This window comes from Acomys russatus, chromosome 31 (assembly GCF_903995435.1).
Source record: "Acomys russatus chromosome 31, mAcoRus1.1, whole genome shotgun sequence".
In the NCBI taxonomy this organism is placed as follows: Eukaryota; Metazoa; Chordata; class Mammalia; order Rodentia; family Muridae; genus Acomys; species Acomys russatus.
Window position 1 is genome coordinate 29,515,394 of NC_067167.1, and position 27,787 is coordinate 29,543,180.

General features: G+C 41.3%; 1 protein-coding gene and 1 long non-coding RNA gene across 3 annotated transcripts in view; one reads left to right on the forward strand and one right to left on the reverse strand.

Moving 5' to 3' along the window:
* Syt1 (synaptotagmin 1) overlaps positions 1-27,787 on the reverse strand; it is a 402,656-nt gene that overhangs the window by 84,990 nt on the left and 289,879 nt on the right. For both annotated transcript variants that reach the window (XM_051139676.1, XM_051139675.1), the window contains exon 8: positions 10,814-10,931. In XM_051139676.1, coding sequence (XP_050995633.1) covers positions 10,814-10,931 — 118 coding nt within the window. The remainder of the gene's footprint in view (positions 1-10,813; positions 10,932-27,787) is intronic.
* Positions 1-27,787, forward strand: part of LOC127183584 (uncharacterized) — a 71,142-nt gene that overhangs the window by 38,954 nt on the left and 4,401 nt on the right. The gene's annotated exons all lie outside the window — the stretch shown is intronic.

A 27,787-nucleotide genomic window follows, 5' to 3' on the forward strand; every position in this document is an offset into this window, starting at 1 on the left:
TCTGAAGATGCTTGCTAGCACAGCCAACGGATCTCAAGAATTACATTTCCTAGTTTTATTTGTTTCTCAAGGTGCTACTGTGAGAGTACCACTGTATGATGGCAAAAGAATTCTACAAGAAGAAAAGTTAAGTCAGAGTAGTCAGAAGAGAAAGAAAAAACTCAGCAGATTGGCAGAACTTTAACATTTGGCCTGTCTAGGTGAGGCTTGTGTGGTAACATATATGTGAAAATGGGAGACAAGTTGAAACAATGTGTGTTTTTACAGTAGGTTTTAGTAAAGCATATGGCCTGATTATGAAGAAGGAAAGAGTAGTGGACCTATAAATGAAATGAGGAGTGAGGGTTAAAGAATGTGTTCTCTTCAAAGTGGACACAGGTTTGGGAGAAGTTGACATGTGAGCTTATGAACTGTTTAGACCTCATCCCGACTCTGCCCCGCTCCTATGTAAATCCAGGTGGGCATAGTAACCCGCCTCTAACTCTAGGACTTGGGAGCCAGAGATTGGGGATGTTCTGGGCAAGGTAGCCAAGTAAACGAGCAAAATGAACCAAGCTCTGGGTTCAAGTGGGAGGCCCTCACTGAGTATATGGGATAAGAACAACTGAGGGAGATTGGCAATCATAACTCCTGGCCTCTATCTATACATACGCCTGCAGATGTTCATGTGTTCACATACATGTGTATGCACACCACAAACACAAGTCCACCCAATAAATAGAAACGGTTATATAATAACTCCTGATCTGTCTCAACCACCTGGGTGTTGAGATTCCAGATGTCTGCTCCAGTGCTTGGCTACACTGTTTATAAAATGATGATTTATTTGTTAAGATATTTATTTTTATTTTTTTTGTGTTTGGGTCTTTGTACTTGTATGCAACATGTTTTTGTGCTCTTGAAGACCACAAAAGGGGAGCGAGGTCCATGAGCTAGAGTTACAGGTGGTGTGAGCTGCCTGATGAGAGTGATGCTGCTGAACTTTGGTTCTTAGGGGCATCACTGATGGCTCCTAACTGCTGAGCCATAGATGGATTCACCCTCTTGTTTCCATGAGACCCAAACTTCGCAAACTTAAGGTGATGGAGGCGTCACTAACAGGAATCTTACACCTTACAAGAGGAAAAGAGAGACAACACCGCCTTGTGCTAAATGTTTAAAGAAGAAGTATTTGGGAATACTTCTGCTATTCCAGTTAGGTATTTAAACTCTGAAACTTCCCCGTTCTTTTTCTGTGCACTGAATGAGAGAAGGGAATGGCATGGTTAGGTGAAGGGAGAAAATGCAGTCAAACAATTAATCTGGGTTAGATAGCTCGGTAGAGAGCTGTGGGGCTTCTAAGGGGTACGCATGCAAAAGTGTCAGGGGAGGGGGTTCTGATGGGATAACCAAAGGTTTAGCAAAGTACCCTTTTAAACCTGTAACACAGAAAAATCTCATCTCTTGATTTCTGCCTTTTATTTCTGTCTGTCCCAAATCATCAACTGGTGTTTGCCTCCCCACTATAAGGCAGCAAAGAAAAACTGACAAAGCATTTCAGAGTGGAAAGGTACCTTTGAGATCGCCTCGAATGGCGCTTCTTTTCATCTGTGTTCTTTTAAACATCAAGGTCACTTCTTAATTCCAGTATTGTGCGACGAGCAGGTGGGTATCACTCTAGCTCTGCCTTTCATGATTGTAGGACTTTAATCATGTCTGTGTTCGGGTTTCTTTTTCCAGACTACAAAGTCCCAAACTTCTTAGCCTGTCTTCACAGACAGTCCCTTGATCCCCCCATCTAGGCTGCCCCTGTTGGCTAGGCATTTAACACTGCAGCACTGTTTTGAGGTGAGTGACCATAACTGCACACAAGGACAAAGGCAGGGTATTTCCCTCTCTTCTTTATAGAATCTTCTGGAATAGCACCAGCGCTACACTGACTCTATAATCCCATGATCTAATTTGGGTTATGGTTTTCCATTTCAGTGAATTGTTTCTAAGATTGCCCACAGTAAAATGTGTGGTAACTTCTTGTCCCTGTGACAAAATAGTGGAAATACACAACCAATAAGGTTTATTTTGGCTCCTGTTTTGGAAGCTCCACGCCAAGGTTGGTTGTCTCTATTGAGTTTGGGTTTGAGGTGAGGCAAAATATCACAGCAGAAAACACATGGGGGCAGGGCAAAGCAGCCCATCGTACAGCGGCAGTATGCAAGGAGTGGAAAGGTCTTGGATTCCAATTTCTACTTATCCTACCAGTAGGCTGTCTAGTTTAAAGGTTCCATCTTGCCTCTCAGGAGTACCACAGGCCAATGAGGGAGGCTCCAATGTGTAGACCTCTTGAGGAACAGATAACACACAAACTATAGCAAAGCTTGTCTATGTTTTGGGATTGCTCATGTAGGGATTTCTCATTTACTCATTGAGTTTAATAAGTCAGTGCTTGGGAAAACACTATTTCAAAGTGGGAGGTGTCAAAGTGACTAGTAAAAGTAACAGGGGCATTTGAAAGCATTATTTCTATGGCTTCCTCTTTTAGTATTCCTCAGCTCATCTTCACCTTCATGTTAAGTGGTTTAGTATAAATTCAGTTCTTGTCAATTACTTTAGGTTCAGTTGAAAATATTTTAATATTTAAATATGTAACTATGAGCCACTGAATTTTGTAGCAATTTGCGGGGGATAGGAAGCATTGTATTCACGTTATACTGTCTCCTTCCCAGATATGTCATACATTTCCTCCTGTAATCATCCATTGATAAAACTGAATAGTAGTAGGTAAACATTTTCATTAGAATTTTCCTACCTAAAAGGTACTCACATTCCTTGTAGTTGAACTCTTTTCCATCATGTTCAACACTCTCCTACTGCGTCTCGGATAGGGCTGAAGTACCACTGCTTTAAACCATATCCTCTTTTGTGTGCAAAGAATCAAATGTTAAAATAGCATGCCAATTTATATCCAAAAAACATAGCAATCTATTAATATCTGATTTATAGTCTATTTTTTGTTTTGTTTTTGTTTTTTGTTTGTTTGGTTTGGGTTTTTTGAGACAAGGTTTCTCTGGGTACCCTTGGCTGTCCTGGACTCACTTTGTAGACCAGGCTGGCCTCGAACTCACAGTAATCCACCTGCCTCTGCCTCCTGAGTGCTGAGATTAAAGGCATGTGCCACCACCGCCCAGCATGATTTCTAGTCTTACAGACTCACTAATTCCATTTTTCTGTGCAAGTAACAAAGTGACACTAAGCAATCAACCAAGTAATTCATATTAGTGACTCCCTTGATGGAATTTCTGTTTGGGATTAAAGGATATTTGAAATCAAGTTCAAGTTTTAGATGTCTTTCAATCTATAGTGTAGTCAGTCACCTGTTCTTCAGGTTGACTCTGGTGGGACATGAAAGTGATGTTTTATTAATGGAGTGTGAAAGTGGATTATGTTTATGTACTAGCTGTGCCAAATACACATTCTGTGACCTTGAGCAAGTTGTTTACCAAACTGTGGTTTGGTTCCATCAATAAGATAGCATTAAAAATAGACTGCATCTACGGTTTGGAATAGAATTAAATCAGGTAGCACACATAGAGCATTTACGGATTCTACATCCACTGTGCTGTGCAAGTGTCTGTACTCACGTGACTGAGGACAGGCACGATGCCTGGCATGGAGTGAGTGGAAACTCAGATGTGTACTGAGTCACTGGGACATACCTGAGAGCTACAGAGTTTACAGGGAGTGTTGTCCTTACTGTCCTGAACAAGTACATCTCAGCCCATCACTTGCTGTCAGCTGGTCCCAGGGTCCCTTGGTGGCTCCTACTTCCTTAAAACTGTTCAGTTCATCAGACACTGCATCTTTCTTTATTTTTTCTTACTCGCAATGGTGCCTATTTCTCAACTTGCATTGGGCTTGACTATTACTCCTTTATAATTCTTTTTAATAACTCAAGTTTCTAGAGCCGCATCATTTCCAGAATTTTCATTTAGAACAATCTGTTCATTTCTCAGAGCTTCCTATTATTTTTGTCAATATTATAATTAAGCATTTTGAAATGTTGCAGAATTAATTTTATATTATAACATTCAAGCCTAAAATTATGATGAGGCTTCTGACATCACTGCCAACTTATTATTCATATTCCTGTCCCATTAGCTCAATAAGAAGCCAGCGCATTTGCATATTATTCCTTGACCCTGATATCATGGCCAATTAATTTGCATATCCCTATCTAATTGGCTCAAATAAGTTTCTGCCTGTTTATTTATTGGCGTAGCTCCCAGACTAGTGGCTTTTAGTTCAAGTCAATTGAATTTGGAGCGGTTTTCTTCATTATGCTTTCATTGCCAATAGATGGACAGACAGGAAGGTGGTCAAGGATGTTAGAAAATGCCTGCGGAACCTGTTAAAGGAAATGCCAGCCTTTGTCTCCTCTTTCAGCGAAAGAGATGGAGGAGGAAAAGGCAAATATTTAACATGTGGCTAAGGATACTTTTCAGGAAGAAGATGCTAGATTTCTAAAAGAAATATAAACTTTTTTTTTACTTGAGAAAATTCTTCTATATAAGTCAAAGGGTGTATTTTTTTTCCTGTATTATTGACAATAAAATTCTATCTTCGAACCTGGCTGACGTAGACCTTAGTTAAAATCATGATGCACTATCTAAGCTTTTAAAGCATGGTTTCTGGTGGTTAAGATGGAGAAGTAACATGGGAGCAGGCTCGTTTAAAACTTCAGGCTCTTCCCCAGGACTGGGTTTGAGGTGGTTCTTGAAATCCTGAATTTTAACATGTCTCCCAATAATTCTCACCAAATCAGTCAAATGTCACCTCTTAATAATTTTGCTCGAAGGAATAATTTCTTTCTGCTGATTATGGTTTTTATACTGACTCTAATGGGTACCTGGGAGCAGGTGAGCTTTTCTTGTTGAATACTACTGAGCGCTTAAATGGCTATATTTCCTAAATTATACGTACTTGTGGCATGGTGAAAAGTAGACCAAGAAAAGACAAGTTAATAAACAATTAAAATATAACATCTGATAACAAAGCATTTATGTGTATGTGTGAATGCGCATGTGTGTAACTCTCACTGAGCCATACGCTAACCTTTTAAAGCATTAGTCTTAATTCTTTGCTCCATTACCTTCTTGTCATAGTTGCAGCTTCCGGAAGTTCACTGTGCTCTTTATGTGGAACAGACATCTCCTGTAGCTAGGCAGTTTTTCTTACTCATTTATTTGTTTGCTAATCAAATTAATCACCTTTTATGGAGGCAGGCTATCATTATGGGAGTCAAACACACTCACATCTTCCTGCCTTGGAGTCATGAGTTCTAAGATCACTATGTCCTAGCCAGCAAGACGGGGGAAGAGGACACGGCAGAGAAATTATAGTGGAGAAAAGTTAGACCAATGGTTCTCAACCTTCCTAATGCTACAACCCTTTTATACAGCTCCTCATGCTGTGCTGACCCCCAACCATAAAATTATTTCATTGCTATTTCAGAACTGTAATTTTGCTAGTGTTATGAAGCATAATGCAAGTATTTGATATTCAGGATATCTGATCTATGACCTCTGTGAAAAGGCCATTTTGACCCCCAGAGACCGTGATCTATAGGTTGAGAACTGTTGCTCTAACTATATCTTGCTAGTGCTCTTGCTAGCTGCCAGCCGCCTCAGTCTCCACCTGACCCCTCTCTTCGCTTCCTCTCTTGCTCCTTAGTGTTCATCAGCCCCATGGGAGCAGATGCTCATGGTACCAGCCTGTCACCTGGGTTTCCCAAACCTTCTTTCCTCTATTCTTGATTTGCTTTGCTTTTTTTTTTTCTTTCAAAAATTAGGTAGATTTAAGCTTCAGAAAGGGCATGGACTGCATACTTTTTGTCCTTTTTTTTAAAAATATGGAAACAATTTTTGATCAGTGAAATGATAGAAATAAGTCTGTAAGGAAGGTGTGCTCCCCACAGGGAACCAGGATGAGGACAGCTTTATGGTGCAATGTTCTGTTTAATGTGGAGCCAGGCAGGGAGGACTATCTTCCAGAAGCCTCAGATGAGAAGAGAGACTCAACTTGTGAGTCTAAGATGACTAGAAAGGAAAAGCTCATTGAGTGATCTTGTTTCCTGGGAATTACACTTACACCAGCCCCCCACTTCTAAGAATGCTCTCATTTCCAACAACCATCCCGAGCTCCATTTTTAGCCTTACTTATCTTGAGGACTTTTGTGTTTCAGTTCATTAGAGTAGAGGCACCTAGGAGCCTTGTACTCCATCTTGAAGTTGGGTACATAGGAAAGGCTAAATGGTATGTTAGAGATATTACATTTTGGGAGTTAGGAACTCTCAACTCCTCCAATGTCTTGTCTTTCTCAGAATTTTTAATTTCCTTTTTGTAATATTTATGAGCAGAAAATAGAAAAGGGAGATTCATTCTTTTTAAAATTTATTTATTTATTTACTTAATTATTTTCAAGACAAGGTTTCTCTGTATAGTCTTGGCTGTCCTGGAACTTGATTTGTAGACCAGGTTGGCCTCGAACTCAGAGATCTGCCTGCCTGCCTGCCTCTGCCTCCCAAGTGCTGAGATTAAAGGCTTGTGCCACCACGCCTGGCAGCATGGAATTTGTTTTTATTATTTTCAATTGTATCTATGTGTATGCCTGTGTTTATGAGTGAAAATGCCCATGGAGGCCAGAGGAGTAAGATTTTCTAGAGTTGGACTCACAGAGAGTTGTGAGCTCGGTGCTGGGAATTGAACTCAGACCCTCTGCAGGAGTAGTACATATAAACCACTGGGCTGGCGACAGTCATTCCTAATGCATGGATGTGTAAAGGGCAGTGGTAAGAATGAAATACTAGATGTAATATTACTATAGAGAGGGCTTATGTTTTCCTGGCAAGCACTCCTTTCCAAGCTTACTGTCTTTGCTCCACATTGTCCTGCTGTCAGTAGGATGGACGAGGTGACCACATTGTTCCAACTTGGATGGGGCAAAGCTTATAATGCTCTACTCCTAGATGCAGAGCCCACTAAAAGATGGTGTGTCCATCTGACCCTAGGATGAACTCTTGACAGGTTATCAAATCCCAACACATATGTGTGAGTAACACCAAATGGACTCAGCAGGTTGTATTTATTTTATATGTGTGTGTATACCTAGGTATAATAATAATGAAGACAAGCCTGAGAATTTGAGTGGGGCACATGGAAAGAGTTAGGAGTGGGGATGGGGTAGGGATTATGTAAACACTCATGTAAAACTTTCTCAAAGATAAACATTATTACACTTGTCATGATGAGGATTGATCATTTGCAATGTGGAAGTGGGATACAGGCAAAATTTTTATGCTGTCCATTTTAAATGAACACAGTGAAAAGGGAACTGCCTGAACTTGCCAGAGACCAGTAAGAAAAATATTTGTAAAATGTCCATTTCCTATAGCATGTTTTACTGATGAGTTCCTAACTTTGTCTGAATTCCCTAGGAGCCTGTACAAAGCCTGGACTCCTGATTATCTGGAATGGCTCTGGCATGTCTATCAAATAGAGGAGTCTCCCCTGAACCCAACCCAAGTCAAGCAGTTGGCTAAATGATCCATTGATTTCACATCTTGCAGCTTTGATAAAGTTACTAACTGAAATCTCCATAGTGATATTTGGTGAGCACTTAACTTTAGCTCTCACTTATTTCTCACAATAAGCTCTTTGATGGAGTCTTAGCTCTTGCACTTTGTCAGCAAAGCAACAGAGGCTTAGAGGAGGAAATAACCTGTCCAGTGTCAACATGGAGCTCTGTGCTAGCGTGGACAGGACCTCCAAACAAAGTCAGATTGTTTGGAGTGACAGAGTGCGGTTTCAACTCTGGCAGAAGGGCCAGCTTTGGTTGCCGTTAACAAGTCATTTCTGCCCAATGCAGTGTGGCATTTGAGTCTTTTGGAGTGAGATGTTATACAATTGTGGTCCCTTTTTACATAGGTCAACTTACTCTGAGACAACCCATTCAAGTACTTAAAGTTGCTTTAATGGTAAATAGGTTAAGCAAATTTGAAATGCAAGACTTGTTTTCCAGGCCACAGCTCCTTTGTAAATAATTCATTATTCATCCAGCAGCTATGCTCAGTGCCACCCCTCAGTGAGAGCATTGTGGGAGACATAAATACAGAACAGTCTAGTGAGAAAGAAGTGTGGTGTTAGAGGACTGCAAACAAACTGCTAGTGGCAATTAAAAAAGACAAAGATGTGTTCTGCTGAGAGGGACCAGAAGAGGCACCCTTACCAGTTAAACCTTCTCTCTCCCCACAAGAACCCATGGCTTACTTCCCCACCTTGGCTCTATTGTTCCCAGGAATGTCACCTACTCCTGTGATCTTTCCTGTTCTCCCTAACTTGGCTTACTTAATTTCGTTGCCTCCCTTTTAGCCACTGTCTATGACATTTCAGGGCACTGCATGCTTTATTAAGCTATTGGCTCTGTCTTTCTCCCTATATTAAAATGAGAGCTGCGTGAGAGCCAGGTCCCTGGGCTGTGTCACCCACCATCCTGAACCCAGGGCTCAGCATGATGGCTGACTCAAGGTATAGTCACGGTACACATTTGTTGAGTAATTGCAAGGAATAAGAGTTCAGCAACTAGACATTGTTGGAAGAAAGAGAATTCCAGATGAAGGAAATTGTCTAAGAATGGGTGTAGCACGTTCCATGGCCTGTGATGAGATGTGCTGGTCCATTGGCTAAACTGAGTTGCAGAATGGCATAGCTTGAAAGCGTCTACATTAGGTGATTAGGGTAATTATGATTTAATTCTGCGGGCAGCAGGAAGCCCTTAAAATTAGGGTTTGTTAATGATTATAATCATTCCAGGTAATTCAAATATGGGGGTGGATCTAGGTTCTGTGGGTTCTGAAGCTACTATGAATTTTCTGCTCTCTTTAGAAAATAAGACTGCAAACTGATGAATACTGAGTGAGATCTGACCTGTGGCTGTGCCTCTTTTATGTCACAATGCTAAGTTACTGTGGCAGGTGCTGGGAGTCATCCTTGGTGCTTTTCTTTGCTTGTGTTGCTAGCAGTGAGCTCATGCACACGCCAGTGACTGTGATTCAGCTATATCCTGCTAGACCAGGTTCCCTTGTGCAGCTCCTGAAGAGGAGAAGGGGAGGCTGACATACAGGTCAGAGAAGAAAGGGACAGCAGTCTTGAAGAAGGACGAGCTGATGTAGCTGTCTGTGGTGGTGAGACGTCATTTATGAGCCCCAGAATGGAGCAAGAGCAAGGGTGCCTTAAGTTTTTTGGTAAAGCTATTTGGGAACTCTACAGAGGATAGCAGAGTATTAATTAGGAGGGAGACGAGGGCAGCACTGAACAGAGGACACGGCTCCCATGGATGTCTGGAGTGGCTGGGGCAGATATGAGTGCTCTGGATGTCCTACTGGGTCACGGCGACTTAGCCAAAGGAAAGAGAAAGGTCAAAAGTGTCTAAAGGCTCTGCAAGATACTAAGTCCTGATCTGGGAGTAAACTATAGTTGTAATTTTTTCTTTTAGGTTTTTCGAGACAAGGTTTCTTTGTGTAGCCTTGGCTATTCTAGAACTCACTCTGTAGACCAGGCTGGCCTGGAACTCACAAGATCCGCCTGCCTCTGCCTCCCAAGTGCTGGGATCAAAGGTGTGCACCACCATGACTGGCTAATTGTAAAAATTTTAATGCTCTTCTGTGCATGTGTTTTACAAATAAGCACAGAAAATATTCCACAGATTTTTAGGAGGAACCATTCTTATTGCTTTACAGTTTAAAATTTATACTATTAGAAATGAAAGCAAGACATTAAGTAGGGTCTTAGTGACAGGAAAAAATGTGGCTTCTTCAAGTTCCCTTATTTATACCCAGAAATAAATGTAGAGAGTCGGAGAATTGGGCTGTTAAATCACTGGGTCAATAAATAGAATTCAGCTTCAACAATTTTTAGCTGTTTTGCTTCACGGCATAAACTCACCATGCTGCATCGGTGTGATGTTTAGAATTTTTTTTTTTTAAATCAGGAAAAAAAAAATCACAGAATAGAGTCATGTCTGTTGAAGCTCCACAGCTAGAAACAACTGTCATCTATTTGTGATGACCTTGTGGCACGTCAGGAAAGTCCCTCACACCTTAATGATTTAGTGGAACATTAAAACTGTAATTGATTTAACCACACAGAGGAGGAAAAAATTACGCTCAGCCCTGGAAGCGACGAGTCCTTGAGCTGACTTTGCTTTGTGGAAGAGTTCCCCGTGACTGTGTTATGTTGGGTTACATGGAACTCAAGCCCAAAGCCCCCTTCCATTCTAGCCTCAAACCGTAGAATTAAAAGACTTAAACGAACCGCTCCTGGGTTCTTTTCATATAAAGACACTTATATGATGTGAAATGCTGTCTTTTATAAAAGTATTATAAAAATCATGTCAGGTTAGCAAATACCTAATTAATAAGTCTCAGGTAAAATAGAAATTTTAGTACTGAGGGTGAATTCAAAAAATCCTCAAAACTATAATTTGTCACAGGCATTGCCTTTCAAATGAGAAGCCAAAATTTTAGCTTTCAATGACATAGAAATGACAGCTGATACTTTGGCTATGGGGAAGGAAAATAGATTTCATCTACTTTGCCAATCCCAATAAACTAAGAGTGGCTTCCTGGGGCCCTGCGTTGGCTGAATTGAGACTGCTTCCAGCTCTGTAGGAGAGAGAGCTGCGATCAATTAAGGAGCGGGAAGCCGCAGCATGTGTGCTATGCATTCTGTATCCACAGTGAGACAGCGGTGAGACTACAATCAATAGGCACTGAGGACTCACCAGATAAGCCACCCACGTCCATCTTCTTCAAGTTCTTCGCTTCCAGAATGACAACAGTCAGTTTGCCGGCAGTAGGGACGTAGCGGAGGGAGAAGCAGATGTCACCCAGTTTCTCTTGCTATGAGAACCAATAAAGAGGTATTAGTGAGTGTTCAGGTGAAATTGAAATGCTTGTGCTTGGACATTGTAATTTCCGTAGGATGGTTATGACAATTTGAGCCTGAAGACTTCAAAGTCAACGGGCGTTTTTACAGTGGTCATCTCATACGATACTAGTCTTCTCTTTTTCAAGGTGATCTCTTTCAGCTTTTGAAAAACAGACCATTTACACATTAACATCCAATAGAATATGTCTATAATTCAGTGGCTCTGGAGATGAGACCAAGGTGACTGTCTTTGAGACCACACTGAATAACACTGTAAAACTCTTAGAAAAATGCCCTTGCTTTAATAAAAAAGCTTTGTATGGCTTACTCATATAAATTTTTTAATACTAGAATCAACCCATTTCATGTTTTGTCCTTTTCTCTTTCTAATAAGATTATATCTAAAAGCCAACGTTTAGGGACTTGAAAAGAAAGACATCTTTGCTCAGCTAAATTCTACCGATTGTTGAAAAATTCTGAAATTCTCATACATGATCTCAAGTATGAATCTTTGTACATTTAGTTTTATTCACTTCAAATGAAGTCTTTCTTTGCCTTTATCCTTAAATTTGTAAAAATCTAGCAGCAGGCTGGAAGACTGTAACATTATACCACAATGCAAGTACTCAGCGCTCCTTGTGTCATTTCAGTGCTACTGTATGTCAGCACTCAAAAGGGTGAGGAGAAGGAGAGAATGAAAAAAATTAAAGATATTGTCATACCCATCAGGTGATTCTGAATAACTTATCCAGAGTTGGAAATGATGGTGGTGCAAAAATGTTCCTTTTGCAGAAAAGACTCACATCTCTTCTCTTCTCTTAAGTGGAATGCTGTGACTTTCAGGATGACTTATGTGAGAGGCTCCTGAATGCTATCTTACCTAAAGGATTAGCTCTATGGCCCATCAGAGTTTCTTATGCTTTCCCTCTCCAAGTCTAAATCTTGATTCTAAGGAGGGAAGTAGTTCTGTCAGACCTCTCAGGTGGACCTGAACCTTAGGGAGGGTGGATAGAAATTGATGCCTTAAGTCTTTTCATGTTGGCGTCCTCTTGGGACTGTAGTTGGCCTTATCTATAGGGAGACATATGGGCTAGATGAGCCAGTCTACTGTGTGAAATAGCTTTCATGATGTAATGTAACAGTGTAAGGCAGTGTAATTTCTTTTTTGTGGGGGTACTCATTATATCCCTCTTTCAAAAAAGAAAGAGTATGCTTTATTTGTAGGTGAGTAGAGAGCGAGGGAGCGAGGGGGGGAGGGAGAGAGAGAGAGAGAGAGAGAGAGCGCACCAGCCTCTCTTCCTACATTTAAGGAATGCTCTATTGAAAATGACACCACAAGTGTTTACTGCCCAATTCTCTCATTTAGAGAATCCCTGGAGCATCCTATCACAAGCCTCTAAGTTGATATGAACATAGTTTTCAGATTACTATGTAGACGATTTGATTCTTCCACATCTATGCTTTCCCTTTTGTCAAGGTCCTTGCATGGGTATCACTTTACCTCACTTTTGCAAAAACCTAAGTAGAAGAACATTTTGGAAATACCCAAGCTTTGAATCATGGAGGGCATAGCTCCCTGTGGCTAGTAGTTACGTGTACCAGAATCGCTTTATATGCTTAAGTCACCCTGACAGGTAAATGGCATAGTAGAGGAGTTAGTAGATTATATTATTTTTCACAGTCCCTGAAAATACAGAGTCAGAATTAGTATCATAGAAATTAATACAAAATATAGACAGAATACTCTAAAACTTGGTGAGGGAAGAGAAATTTGTACACTGACAAAGTTACTACTTGACACGGTCATTGGGAGGAGGGCTCTGTGAGTAGGAATCTCTTTTTTATTCATGAACGTCTCCTTGGTAAGCCCACTGTACTGCAGGCTGGACTACTTTTATCCCTCACCAGGCATGCCAGAAACGACTATGGGGTCCTAGATCATATACCCTCTACAGGGCTCATTATCGGACTCCACGAATAATGTAGGGGCTAAAATAAGTTCGCTTCTATATTTTTATTTCAGCCCTAATATCCACCTTTCTTTCCAGTACTTATTATTCTTCTGTCCTGTAACTTCCAAGTAGCAGGCAGCTTTAAAAATTTCATTTATTTTATTTAAAAAGTTTTGACACAAGGACTCATAGATGAGAGGCTGGCCTCAAACTGACTATAGCTGAGGATGACCTTCAACTTCTGATTTTCCTGCTCATCTGCTTGTCAATTACTGAGGGTTACAGGAATGCACCACCATATAAAGGCTCCCCATTGTTTTAATGAAAAAAAAAAAAAACCAAGTCATTTTTCTTGTTGGACCATTTCATTCTTCAACCTTAAAGCACACAGAGATTTTGAAAGATTTGATGTGCTATTTAGCTTTAAAAGCGAGGTAGACATTTTCGATAAAGGAGAAATATGAGATATAACAGCAATTTTCAGCCTATGGGATGGATGAAGAATGAAAGCTTAAAGGAACAAACGTAGATATTTTAAGATATAGAAGAAGAAAAGGTCTGATTTTTAACACTCTACAGATCTGCATTTAATTAATTTAGAGGCTTTAACATGGAAAACTTTTCATTTGCTCATAAAATTATCACAACCAGTATGCAAAATTAAAAATTATTTTTACATGAATGAACTGAAATGACTTTCCAAAGTTTTAATTACCTCTGAATCAACAGCTATTTTAAAGCTAGTTATGCCCTCCTCCCTCTACTTGTGTAATTTCTGATGTCAAGATGGAGGAAAACTCTTGTCTGGGAGAAGGCAAGTGACATCACCAAGTTCTTATAATCTTTGTCTTGTTAGTACATTTTCTGAGTGGGAGTACCTTGGATGGGCAAATGACTTCCCTGGTGCTTTTAAAGACATCTCTAAAACTGAAACTTTGAGAACCAGGGTTTCTTTCTTTCTTTCTTTCTTTTTTCTGTGATCATTTGGCTCTAGGTTCAGTGATTTTGGACAGTAGTAAGTGTGATCACAATATGTTTTCCATATGTTGTGGCAGACATAGGGACCTGAAGCTTGCATGCATCAGGAATAAATCTACCTCATGGGAGGTCATGGAAAGACATGTATGACAGAACAGTGGGCCACAGTGTTAGTCCTTGAATGTGTATTCTATTCAGCCACATGCAAGATATGGTTGTTGCCTATGCTTACATGGTAATTCAGTATGGTAGCCCCTGATCTTAGATTTAGGGACTTAGACTATCATGTATTGTTGAAAACTAATATGCCCTTCCCTTAATGAAGTCTGTTCCTTCATTCTTTGGTCAGAAAAAATATTCCTCTGTTGTAGAGAAATTTTAATTCAGCAACATGGCTGCTTTGGCAAGGGATCACATCCAAAGACCTTCTAGGTCTCTGTGATCTGGCTGAAATGCAGACATGCTCTGGATTACAGTATGGTCTGGCTGGAATACAGACATACCCTCAGCACACACCTCAATCCCAAACAATGAGGTAAGGCTAGTTTATAGATGGAAGCAGACATATTTGGAAGTGACATCCAATTGACGGGCAGATAAAGTAACAAATCAGGAAAAGATCTGACAGGTTGAGTCAGAGATAGGACATGCCCAACTCTCGTGAGAGCAGGACAGGAAAGAGAGGCAACTTAAGAGCAGTGCAGGGAGAGAGAAGAAAGCTTCCCTTCCCTCCAGTCCCCTCACCCCCCACCCCCACATCCCCCACCGCAAGAGTGTCTTACAGAGACAGGCTGCACAAAGAACAAGCTAGACACAGGTAAAGATAGAAGAAGCCAGAGAAGGAGAAGGAGCCAGGGATGAAGACATCTTGGCAGAATTAGTTTGAGGCCAGGTAACAATTCATTTAGGAGCTAAGAGAGGTCGGTTTGAATCAGTCAGCTTGGAGAGGTGTTTAGGCCAGAACAGCTGAGTTGAACCAGCCAGCAGGAGTTCAGAAAGAGCTAGAAAGGCTTAGGAATGGCTCTCATCTCATGCCCTCATGTGAGGAAATAAAAGCAACATTTACACTCTGTTCTATGGTATTATTCTAGCATATGAAAGTTTTACTCTAGCTCTTTGTCCATACAGGGCACTGGAAGGACCTGAGAGCTCTATTCGGGCAGTTTCCTCCTCTCCTCTCAGTCCTACCCTCCTTCCCTCTTTCCCCTCTCCCCCCTCCCCACCCCCTTAGAAAAGGGGAGCCATTCAACCCACTCCAGCACATCAAGCCTCAGCAGGACTGAGCACATCCTCTGTCACAGTGGCCTGGCAAGGCACCTCTCTACCTGGGGAAATGTAGATCAAACTCTTATCTGAAAGTTTTACATGCCAATTTGCAAGAAGGATACCTGGGGAAACACACCAGTATTCTAGTGTCTCCCCTAAATTCATGTATTAGAGTCTGGTTGATCCAAATGAGGTGTCTGATATAACCAATAGATATAACCTAGAGGCAACTAGGAAGTGGGGCCCAGCTGGAGGAAGTGGGACAGGAAGAGCGTCATCTTATTATTGCTGTATCGTAGTCTGAACTCTTTCTGTCACTTTTTCCTGACTTCCACAAGGAAGGAAGTCTTCTGTACTTTATGCTCCTGGCACCATGCTACCCTCCACACAGTCCTACACCCTGTGGACTGAAAGCAACGAAACCGTGTCCCAAAGGAGCTCTTTCCTGCCTTTATCTTGACTTTTCTCCAGTATTTTGTCACAACAATGAAAAGAAACTAATATGCAAGTCTCCATCTCAGGTTTTTATGACACATTAACGATTATAACTTTCTTGAGAGCCCGTGAAAGCAGATGCTATGGATGTCCATTTTGTAAGTAGGGACTTAGGGCTAGAGGCTACAGAAGGTTGGGTAGGTGGTCTCAATTAGAAACTGAAGCAAGATCACTGCACACTGCATGTGAAGTGATAATCACTGGTTCTCACTTAAGCCATGTGTCTAAATTGATGTTCAACACGTGCCTTCTCTTTAACTGTTCCTCCCAAGACCTTTTCCTAGAGGCCAGCTTCTCTCTCTCTCTCTCTCTCTCTCTCTCTCTCTCTCTCTCTCTCTCTCTCTCTCTCTCCTCTCTCCTCTCGCCTCTCTCCCTCTCCTCTCTCTCTCTCCTCTCCTCTGCCTCTCTCTCTCTCTCTCCTCTCCTCTCTCTCCTCTCCCTCTCTGCCTCTCTCCCTCTCTGCCTCTCTCCCTCTCTGCCTCTCTCTCCCTCCCTCCCCCCCTCTCTGTTATCCTCTACCTTTATTTAACCCTTACGTCTTGAGCTGTCTTCTTTCTGTGAACACGTATCAGATTGAGTTGTTTACATTCTTTTCAAATGACGTTATAGCCTTCCATGGTATCTACCTCCAATGACTGGCAGCATTGTATTTGCACTGTCATTACCACGTCTACCACCATCACATCACCCCCACCTGCCCATACTTTATTCCAACCGTTATTCAGATGCCCCTGTGTTTAAAATGAAACCCTAACCCCTTCTGGCAGACTTTTGACAAAGCCCAATGAAACAATTCCTTAGTTTCAGTGTCTGCAAATTCCAAAGCAGGTTGTATACTGATGACCAACAGGTCAATGACTAGGTTCACTGGGAGCTTCTTCCTTGTGCCTAACACCAGAACACTGCCATGCTAACCCTGCCATGCTAACCCTGCCATGGAGCTAGAAAAGAAATCCTTCGGGAGGTGTAGCTCTTCCATCGGTATTTTCAAGACCCTGCAGAGTCGCAGCTGACAGATGAATGCCTTTGCTGGTATGATTATCTCATGAAGGGGCCTCATTACTATTAGGAATTTCAGCCTTATGTATAATTTATTTTAGTGAATTGCCTTGATCACTAGGTGGAAACTGCCAGTTAGTGTTAGAAAGTTCCAACTGTGAGATTCAGAGAAATTAACCTGCTCTTTTAAACTATGGAGCTGACAATCAGAAGGTACTTTTGTTCTGAGCAGCTTGATAATTCCATGATTTTTTTTTTAAAAAGCAGCCACTGAATAGAAGAGACAAATTAATGATTCTATGAACAACTACAAAAAACCTTCATTTTTGAAAAACATTACAGATATTAAAAGAAAGGTCATCTCCAATGGACAAAAAGGTTTGATTACAAATGAAAAATTTTCATGGTTCCTACAGGACTGGTCATCACTTTCTATGTAACAGAAGGGTTTGCTTTGGTTACCTTTGCAAATAGGCTAAGTTCAGATACTTTTTGGAAACAATTTGCCTTTGAATGTGTTTTTAAAAGGTACCAACATGACTTGGTCCTATGTCGTTTTAAAAGGACATAGTCTATTTCTGTTACTTGCAAGATGATTTTTCTGTGTTAAATTGGCAATAGACACTCTGATGAGTAGATTTTCTTTGCCCCCAGGTTAGGAATCTAGAGGTGAGAAACAAATGGAGATCTAATTGGTCTAAATAGAAATTCATACTATTTGTATATTCATTTGTAAACATTAAAATGTTCACTCTTTTTTTTTTTTTTTTTTTTTTTGAGACAGGGTCTCTCTATGTAGCCCTGGCTGTCCTGGAACACCCTATGTAGACCAAGCAGGCATTGAACTCACAGAGAAACTCACTTGCCTTTGCTTTCCAAGTGCCAATATTAAAAGTGTGTGCCACCATGCCTGGTCTACAATGTTCTCTTAAAAAGGCCATTGGTACGGGATAATGGGTAGTATTAGGTATTAGGTAATATGTTCTTTGGGTGATAGGATTTTTCAAGCTCCTGATGTTCCCACAACTATGCTCATATCCCTGAAGATTCTGCCAAATCGGTATTTACAACTAATGGGCCAGATGGTCACAGTGTGAATGCTGTTACGAAATGTACCCAGGCTAAGAAGACTAAATCTGCCCTAGTGTACAAATGTATACTACACTGTTTAGGTGACTGTAACAGTTTATGTCCTTGAACTTGTGTGTGTGTGTGTGTGTGTGTGTGTGTGTGTGTGTGTGAAGATACTGTATAAAACATTATATGATTCAATTATTTGAAAAATAATCACTGAATTCCACCATATGATTCTAAGCCACAGTGTAGTCTCTGTGGGTAGCCAAATGAGTAACAATATAATACACTGACTCCAGTACAGTTGTGGCAGAAATGACCTGGGGAGGCAGCCTTGAAAATTCTAGAATCTAGTGACAGACCAAAGGAGAAAAAGACACTCTAATTGGCGATAACCCCTTGCCTCCATGCATAATCATTACTAATTTCTCCAAGTCATCTCAAATGCACAGCATTTTGCCAAAGCTTAAAAACAGCTTTTCTTTTTATAACAGGAGCTAGCATGTATGGGGGAGGGGTATAGTAGTGTCTAAGTGTCCAGGAAGAGCTTTCTCCTGTGCTGAGATGAAGGCTCAGAAGGAAGAGAGTCCAGATAGACCTCGTGCATACAACAAGTGTGCTAAGCACAGGGCTTATCAGCTTAAAATACATTACTCTTCTTACAGTGTGAAACTCAAGTTTCAAGTGATCTAAAGAGAGAGAAATTGACTGATGCTTTGTGATCTAATAGATTTTTTCCAAAATTTCTTCATATCTGTATGTTTTCAGTAAAAAAATATAGGCAGTCCTATTAGAAATAATTAACTGCTGAAAAGTGGATATTTGGTGTAATTAAAATAAAGATTGAAAAAATAGAAAGTCAGTGTATCTGTTAAAAGTAAATGACAGTACACTTCAGCAAAGGGCAATGGAAGCAGCAGTGGCCAGCTATGGACATCAGCTCACCATGCACTTATTTAATGGAAATAATGTATTGGTCCCTGGAGCTCTTTGGTCAATAAATTATACAAAAGCAATTAACAAAATAGTGGAATATGCTTGTTGGGGCATGTACTTTGGGAAAATATAAGGCATTCAAGGGCTAGGGAGTAGCATTCAAAACAGTGTGGGACAAAGGGAAAGACAGTCTGCTCAAATATACTTTGTTCCAAAAGATATAATGATAGCTAATACTTTATATGCTAATTACAAAATTAAACATTAAAACAATGCCCAGATAGATCAGGAGTGGTTTCAATAAAAAGGCACTGGAGGAACTGCTTGGTCATTTGGAGCTCATGTTCCTGGTCTCCATGACAGGGTCTTGAGATGGCTGAGTTGTAGGCTCATCTTGCTGTGAAAACGAGTTTGCATGGTTTCAGTGTTTGTTTTTACCTGCCAGTTCTGACGGCTTGGCGGGCCCCTCTACTGTACTGTATGGTAAGCTAATGAAGACACATTTAAAACACTGAGTTTGTAAAACTTGTCACATAGTAATAGAAACCAAAATGCCCCAAGTTCATTCTTCCTCTTAAAACTTCCTCTTAAAGGTTCTCAATCTTCCTAATGCTGTGACGCTTTATTACAGCTCCTCATGTTGTTGTGACCTCCCAGCCATAAAATTATTTCACTGCTACTTTGTAACTGTAATTTTTCTTTTTAAAAAACAATTTATTTATTTATTATGTATACAAAGTTCTGCCCACATGTGTGCCTGCCTGCTGGAAGAGGGCATCAGATCTCATTATAGATGGTTGTGAGCCACCATGTGGTTACTGGGAATTGAACTCAGGACTTCTGGAAGAGCAGTCAGTGCTCTTAACCTCTGAGCCATCTCTCCAGCCCTTAATTGTAATTTTTCTACTGCTGTGAATCATAACGTAAATATCTGATATGCAGGATACCTGATATGTGACCCTGGGGGGTGTGTGTGTGTGTGTGTCACAAGTCATGGGTTGAGACCCATTCTTAAAGATTATCGTTTTTCATATGTCTGAAATAGTCTCCAGTATGGGGGTCACAGGGAGATCCAATGGTGAATGGGAGTAAAATAACAGACTCATCTTCATATCTATTTCTATCTCATACTTTCATTTCATTGTTATTTATTTCATTGAAATGTTTTAAATAACATAGTAGGTAGGCTATACATATGTACGCATAGTATAATCTGTATAAAATATGTCTATAAATGCAGATATATTGGGTACATGTGCACTATCTTACTATCAGAAGAAAAGCACACTTTGGAATGTTTGATTCAACATTAAAATGTGCTCACGAGATTCCTCAGTCACTGAGAAACAGCGCAGACTCAGTAGGTAGACAACGCAGGTTCTATTTGCAGCTCTGCCACTGCTAAACCTCGGGCAAATTACTTAGCCCTTTGTGCCTCCATTACATCTTGGATTTATTAGCTAGCGTGTGTACAGGGGTTAGAGTCCCATAAACAGGTGTGCTTGGTTCTGTAGCCTGAGCACGTGGTTTTCCTCCTTCGCAGCCAAATAGATTGAAGGGATTAAAAAGAAGTTGGCTCTGTTTATCCATGCTCTGTTCATTTTTTCTCATCCCTCTAATAAGATGCCTGCTGATAAGCTTTCTAATGCCACCCACAGGACAGGACCAGAAACACTCCCCATGTTACCCATGAACCCTTGCTGGGTTTGCTGATTTCTTTCCTTTTCTTGGAGTCTGAAGTGCAATGCTTGCTTAGTTTTCCAATCTCTTCAGCTACTGATTCTTCAGCATCTCATAGCTGAGCCCCAGCCCTACTTTTCCTCATAACCTTCATTTAGGAAGATTATTCTTACTAGGCATTTCTAAGGTCTTGGGATTTATGATACAGCGGTGGTTTCTAATTTATATCTGAAGCTCCATCTTTTATCAGGTTCTAGACTCATCTATCCAGCTGTCTCCATGTCCCTGGACTTCTCATTGACCTCTTAGACTCCAACACAAAATTCTGTATTTATGATCGGATATTCTAAATTCACCAGGGATGACCAAGCTTGAGTCATTCTGTTTCACCAGATGACATCAGTATCTAACTAGCTGCCTGAGTCAGGAAATTGGGCATCATTCACTTCTCTTGACATCTGATTTTGATTGCCTCATCCCTTTCACCACTTATGTCAACATCTCTCAATCATTGCCTCTAAATGTATTCTGGAATACAGTTGATCAGAGTCCCTGTTGAAAGGGTGTAGTAAGGTTATAGTAAGCCAGTCTGGTGTGATAGTGCATAGCAGGGTAGCTATAGCTACTGATAATGTATATATTTTTTTAAGCTAGAGGAAAATATTTTTGGATGCTTTCACCAGTAAGAAATGATGTTTTAGTAGACAGACATCTTTAACATTCTTTAATGTTAATTAAATATAACAATGTGTATATGTGTGTTGAAATATCACAGGAAACCATAAAAACGCTTTGTAAAAATATTTTCAGGCATGGTAAACATCTATTCAACTATCTATGCACACAATGAGATATCTGTCTTTAAAAGAGGAAAGTCTCCATGCTGGGACAGGCCTGACCTTAAGGGACATAATATAAAGTGAAGTAGGACAGTCCTGGGAGGAAAGCACTGTGTGATCTCATTAAAAGAGTCGAATTCAGAGAATTATTGTGACCAGGACTGGGGAAGGGGGGAGCAGGGTGGGAGTCAAGACAGGTTGGCCAAAGGTCACAGCATCTTATACATGCATGATTGTGGAGATCTGTTCTCCAGCAGAGTGACTCAGTTAATAATAATATAATCTTAAAACTCATTGGGAGTAGATCCGATGAGTCCTCCCCACAAAAAATGATAAGAATATGAGCCATCGGGTTTGCTAATCAGATCCATGTAGTCCCATCGTGATGTTTACATGTCTTAAAATGTCCTGCTGTGTGCTGCATGCCATTTATATCCCTGTATTCTTTTCTCACTCATACCCTGATAAAGTCAAGAGCATGTTAACATTTAAAAAGGTAAAAGAAAAAAGATTCATGTAGTAGCGTGCTGTGGCTCCTAAAATCTAATTATCCATCCCCATTACCTAAAAGTTTAGATCTCTCTACAAGAACTTAAAATGATAAAAAACACCGCTTTGCCCCCTAGTGGGTAACACTGGCATCTGGCATGGCATTGAATTTAGTTGACAGTTCTCTGAGTTATAGAAGACTTATCTGAGTCAGTGGACGTGGGCAAAACTGAGAAAGCAGGTAAGTGTGACCTCCAGGTTGGAGTGCTGTTTTTTGCTAGTAACAGGCTGGGTAGATTCAAGTCACTGAGGTAGGGAGGGGTACATGACCTGTGTGAGGTACCCCAAGACAAAACTTACCAAGTTGCTCTGCCCTTTCACAGTCTCTGTCAGTCAGCCCGATGGCCTAGGCTCTCTGACTCAGACTCAACTTTCAATATTCTGTTTTCTTTTCCAAGCCTGACTTTAATTCTAAGGTATGTAAAGGAGCGTTTCTCTACTAGGGATCTGGATCATGAGAATTAATGTTATAGTATATTAGAATATAATATGGATCCAGATAGCTTTGAGATATAAGAATGTACCTTTGTAAATGACAATGCAGATTACTAACATAGCCATAAAAGAGGTGCTTTAAGTAAACATGTCAGAAAGCAGACCATTCTTGTAAACAATGCCAGATAACCCTTGAAAGGTGTGTTTCTTGTCACTGTGACCCTGAGAGGGTCATCTCTAGTGTAAAGGTATGCATTTGCCTGATTGATGTGTATAGGCTGATGACAGAGTAACACAAAAGTTTCACTAATCCTGCTAAACAATAGTGGGGCTTTGTCTACAGAACTTCCGCTACTCCACAGCAGATTCCAGGCTCATCCTCATGAGCCCAGAGACCACTACTGCAGAAGGGAACAGAGCCTAAATGGCCCTTCTACCAAAAGGATACTTTCTCCTTTTTAATTCTATGATGCTGGTGCCCAAGGGGAAATGCCAGGAGGAATGGCAATGCCCATGCAGTTCTGAGATGCTGTTGCCTCACACAGCAGCCACTGACCTTGTCAGGGTGTGATGGTGAATAAGGAAAGTGAGTGTTCAGCACAGCCGGCTCATGGCCACACATGGAGCGAGTGGCTTCCCCACTGTTCAACTAGACAATAATCCTTGTGCTGTCTGTCTTGAGGTTGGGTAAGGCTCATTCATGAACCAAGGAGACCATAAAGCCACAGAACAGAAAAACAAAAGTGAGGGAAAGAGCATGGCATAAACAAACAAGTCACAGGAAAGCTGGCATGGAGAGAAAAGCTAGTTTAAGTCAGGCTAGGGAGTTAGGGGAGGTCAGAAGTGATTTTTAAATCTTTTTGTGCGGTCCATCGAGGGCACATGGGAACCTTGCAATTATAAAGAAGATAGGAAAATGATGAAGGAGGCAAGGCAGTAGGCACAACTAGAAAAAGGGATAAAAGACAGAAATGTTTGAGGAACAGTAAAGAAAAAAGTGCGGGGTGTTGTGTTTAATCTTCCATTGAGAAGAAGCCAGAAGGAAGCTGAGATAAGGGAAACCAACAACTTGGGAATCGGGAGGGAAGCGTAGGAAGACTTTAAAGAGTTTTCTGGGGGAACCATTTGAAGGCGGAGAGCTGCTGCCCACTTAGGGATGGCGTGAGGGAGTCTAATTATTAGTCCACCTGGGGAGAATACAGAGACATCTGTAGCCATTTGCATCCATCGGAATGGCGCTTGATCTGCACCTCAGAGGAAAGGAAGGCATTCTGTGTGGGAAGAGAAGCACAAGGGAGTTTAGTGATTTCCCCAAGCTAAAGCCAAAGGGATGAGGGACACGGGGCGATTGCATTGGAAATGACAAGCAGTGATGCTAATAAACTTAACAATGGCAGAGGGACTTAGAACCAAGAGCAGCAAAAGCTAAGTATGAAACAAAACGTCTGAGATGCGCATGGATACTACTACCTTTGTCCAGAGCAGAAACAGGTGCTGGCTACTCTTGGGACAGCCAGGCAACGCCCTCTGCATGCATGGCTACAGATCCCATGAGTGGAAAGGACCTGAAGAAGATCTTAAATGCAGCAACGTAGCATGAGGTGCTGAATAAGACAGGAAGGTATGTAGTAGCTCTAAAACAGAGATGCTTAACTGGGCACATGGCTGTGATCCCAGCACTAGGGGAGACAGACGCAGGAGGATCTCTGTGAGTTCGAGTCCAGCCTGGTCTACAAAGTGAGTCTAGGACAGCCTGGGCTACACAGAGAAACCCTGTCTTGAAAAATCTAAAAACCAAGACCAAACAATCAACAACAACAACAAAAAGAGGTGCTTTGGGGTAGAGGATTATATGGGAGGAAATATGGAAAGTGTTAGATGTTATTTATGCTTTTTTTTTCAAAATCACTTTTGAAGGTACTTAGATAAGCTGAGAGTAAAAACTAAAATAAAATTGTCTAAAAAAGATGGCATATGCAGAGTAAATAACCCCACCTTGGAATGGAGAGGCTCATGTTTGAAGTCTGCAGAGGGAGAAGAAAGAACTGCCAATAGACAGGGGCCACGGCAAGGCATTCAGAAATGTGAAAGGAGTATGGGGAAGGCAAAGGGGAAGAGGAGCCATAAATAACAGGCTTTCTACAGTGAAACCCACGTTCTAGAAAAAGAAATAAAAGAGACTCTGAGACAAGAGGGAGGGTAGGATCACAGAATGAAAAGGAATAGCTTAAAAAGACTCAGAAGCACAAAGCACCCAGGTGCAGAGAACGCTTTGCCTGCAGTGACACCATGTAATGGAAAAGACAGTGCCAAAGACTGCCAGCAAAATGAAACCTTACAACAAAGCATTTCTAATAGCACGGGGCAGGAGGCTAGGCCCTCTTAAGGGAGTAGCTTGTGGCTTCCTTAAAAAAAAAATTATTTTAAGCTGAGCATGGTGGCACACTCAGAAGGCAGAGGCAGGCGGATCTCTGAGAGTTCTAGGCCAGCCTGGTTTACAAACAGAAGTCAGGACAGCTAAGGTTACACAGTGAAACCCTGTCTTGAAAAACAAAACAAAATTTTTTTTTTATTCTCATGGGTGTTTTGTTTGTATGTATGTCAGTGTGCCATGTATATGCAGTGCCCTAGTAGGCCAGAAGAGGGCAGTAGATTCTATGGAACTGGGGTTAGAGACAGTTGCAAGGCATCATATGGGTGCTGGGAATCAAGCCTGTGTCCTCAGCAAGAACAAAAGGTGCTCTTAACTGCTAAGCCATCTTACCAGCTCAGCTCATGACTTCTTGATGCTACAAGGGGGAACAGGATACTTGGGGAAATGGTGTTAGGTGTGTGAACATGTGGCCAGAAGTTAAACTAGCCAACAGTGTGAAGGCCTCTGGCTCTCCTAATCTTCAAACCCAAGAAGGATTATAAGAGGTGGGAGAGCTCTTGGAGGGGCATAAGCGATTTTTGGAAAGACTCTTGGAAAAAGTGGTCTCCCCTAGAAAGGTGTTTGAAACACAAAGGGCAGCTTATGGAGAAAATGATAGGTGAAGGATAAAGGCCACGGCTATAAATAGGAAAGCCCTAGAAATATTATCAAAACATATAAAAGAGACATGCATGCATGCCTGCAAGCACGCCCAAAGACAAACAGTGCTACATGAAAGCAAACCCAAATGGAGTTGCGGGAAACTGGTCAAGGACAGCTACAACTCACAAGGTCCCTGTTGCACTCTGTGAGAGCGGTCCCTTTGCTCGCTGCCTTTCCCTCGGCTGTTCTCCTCTGGAGTCCTTATTTTCTCACTTGTAATCTTTTTCATATATCTTTCCTTGCTCATTCTCAGTATGCCTCTCTTCCTGTTTCTGCCTCTCCAAATCTCCAGGCTATTGTACTGATGGACCACTTCTGGGCCGCTTTCCCTGTACTTCAACCAATCACCTTACACAGTATCAGCTGTTACAGGTCAGCACAAAGCCAGAGGGCAAAGAGAGTGTGTCTTAGCATAGGAAAGGGAGAAAAAGAGGAATTCTTAGTCTGGGGGCTAGAGTAAGGAAAGCTTGGAGTTAGTTGGTTAGCACTGTAAGGAATATGGGGAAAATGAAATTATGTGCAGACATATGAAATACAGCCATCTAGATGCAAAGCTGATAATCAAAAGGTTTTAATATAGTTGTGCGGAGTTTCTTATTAAAGACACAAATCTAAAAATGGGAGTAGGTCTTGGGGGAAATCAAGCCTTTAGGGAAAATGAAAAGGCCAAGAATATTGAGTAATGACCACGAAGGTGATGACTAGAGAATATGAAAGAAGAAAAGATGGGCAGCTCAGGTATCATGTGGGTCCCCGAGTAAGGGGAACGGGAGCTATTGCTCACATGGGCTCTGTTCACTGCCTTTTTTTGATCATTCCCCGTGGTGGGACTGCCTTGCTAGGCCACAGGAGAAAAGGACAGGTTCAGTCCTGATGCGACCTGATGAGCTGTTGTGAGTGGGGAAGGGGGTGCTTCCCTTTTCTGAGGAATAGGAGAGCAGGGAGTGGGGAGAAGGGAGGGAGGGTAGGACCAGGAGGAGAGGAGGGAGCAGGCTACAGTAGAGATGTAAAGTGAATAAATAAATTAATTAATTAAAAAATAAAAGTAGAAAAGAGGCAAAGAGAGCACCATTTTCAAACTAGGGAAAGTGAATAGTAACATTGGAAACTTGGCTATCTTAATGGTTCGTGTGCATGTCACTAAATTTATAAACAATGACATTATTGCCTTTTATAATAATCAGTAGTAATAAAATAGAACTGAAATATAAAAAGCTTAGAAATGCTGAGCCTATTCTGTGAGTGAAAGGCATTAATATCCTTTGTAGTTTTTCCTTTGTCATGTGTGTGATACATGTGCATGTGTGCGTGCTCACTTATGTGTTCACATGCATGTGTGCTTGTGTATGAAGGCCTAGGGTTGCTGTTGAATATCCTCTTCTCTTGTTCTTCATCTCATTAATTAAGACAGCATCTCGCACTGAACCTGTACTTGGCTTCTTAGACATAGGGATTAGGGATTGGACTCAGGTCCACATGTTGACAGTGCAAGCACTTTAGTGAAGGAAACCGCTCCCTGGACTTCTAGGTTAATGTCTGGAGAAAAATAATTTTCAAGAATGAGGATTCCCCCATGCCTTGGTTTTAGATGGTTAGCGGCTGGGCCGCACAATGATGCAGAAGAATCATCTAGATTTAGTTGCATTTTGTAGGGATGCAAAGAACCCTCACTTGATCACTAAATAGGTGAGATAGAGTGCTTGGGTATCTGACCAGTTGTGCTATGGGTAGAAGGCTGGAATCCCCACACAATTCCAGTGTTGAGATCCCAACTCCAAGGTTAGGCAGTGAGGGCTTAGGGATGTGATCAGGTCATAAGAGCCAAACCTTGGGAGTGGGATTGTTACCAGGAGCAAAGAGGTCTAAGGGAGCTCCCTTGTCCCTCCCTACAAGTAAGAACTGCTAGAGCAGCAGGGCCTCACTAGACACCAAGTGGTTTCCAGGCTGCAGAACTTGAGAAAGGTTTCCATTGTTTGTGTCACCTAGCTTATCGCCCTTTTATAATAATCTTTTAATTCAAAATGTTCTCCCTCAAATTTTGTACATCTCTTTTAGTTGAAAGGCGTGGTAGCACACGCCTGTAATCCTAGCACTCAGGAGCCAGAGGCAGGCGGATCGCTGTGAGTTTAAGGTCAACCTCGTCTACAAAGTGAGTCCAGGACAGCCAGGGCTACACAGAGAAACCTTGTCTTGAAAAAAATAAAAATAAAAACAGATGATTTTGGATTAAGACGTAGAAAACCCAACTGTGACTACTACTGTTTTAGTCACAACCAAGGGAATCAGTGCCATCCAGATGGAATTCTGGGGGACTGTATGGATCCTTTGCCCATTTTTACGCCACAGCCTTGCCTCATCTACCGAAGAGTTTTGCAGTATCATCATGAAAAGAATAGTCAGACAATGGCAATAGAAGCACAGTCATCCCCATGTAGTCTACTCAATCCAGGTTTTCAGGTGCAGATGAGAGTGTATGGCGCAGCAATTGTAGGTGTGGAACTAGGGAATTTGAATACTTGCTTTCATCCTAGTGTTGTAACTGAGAAAGC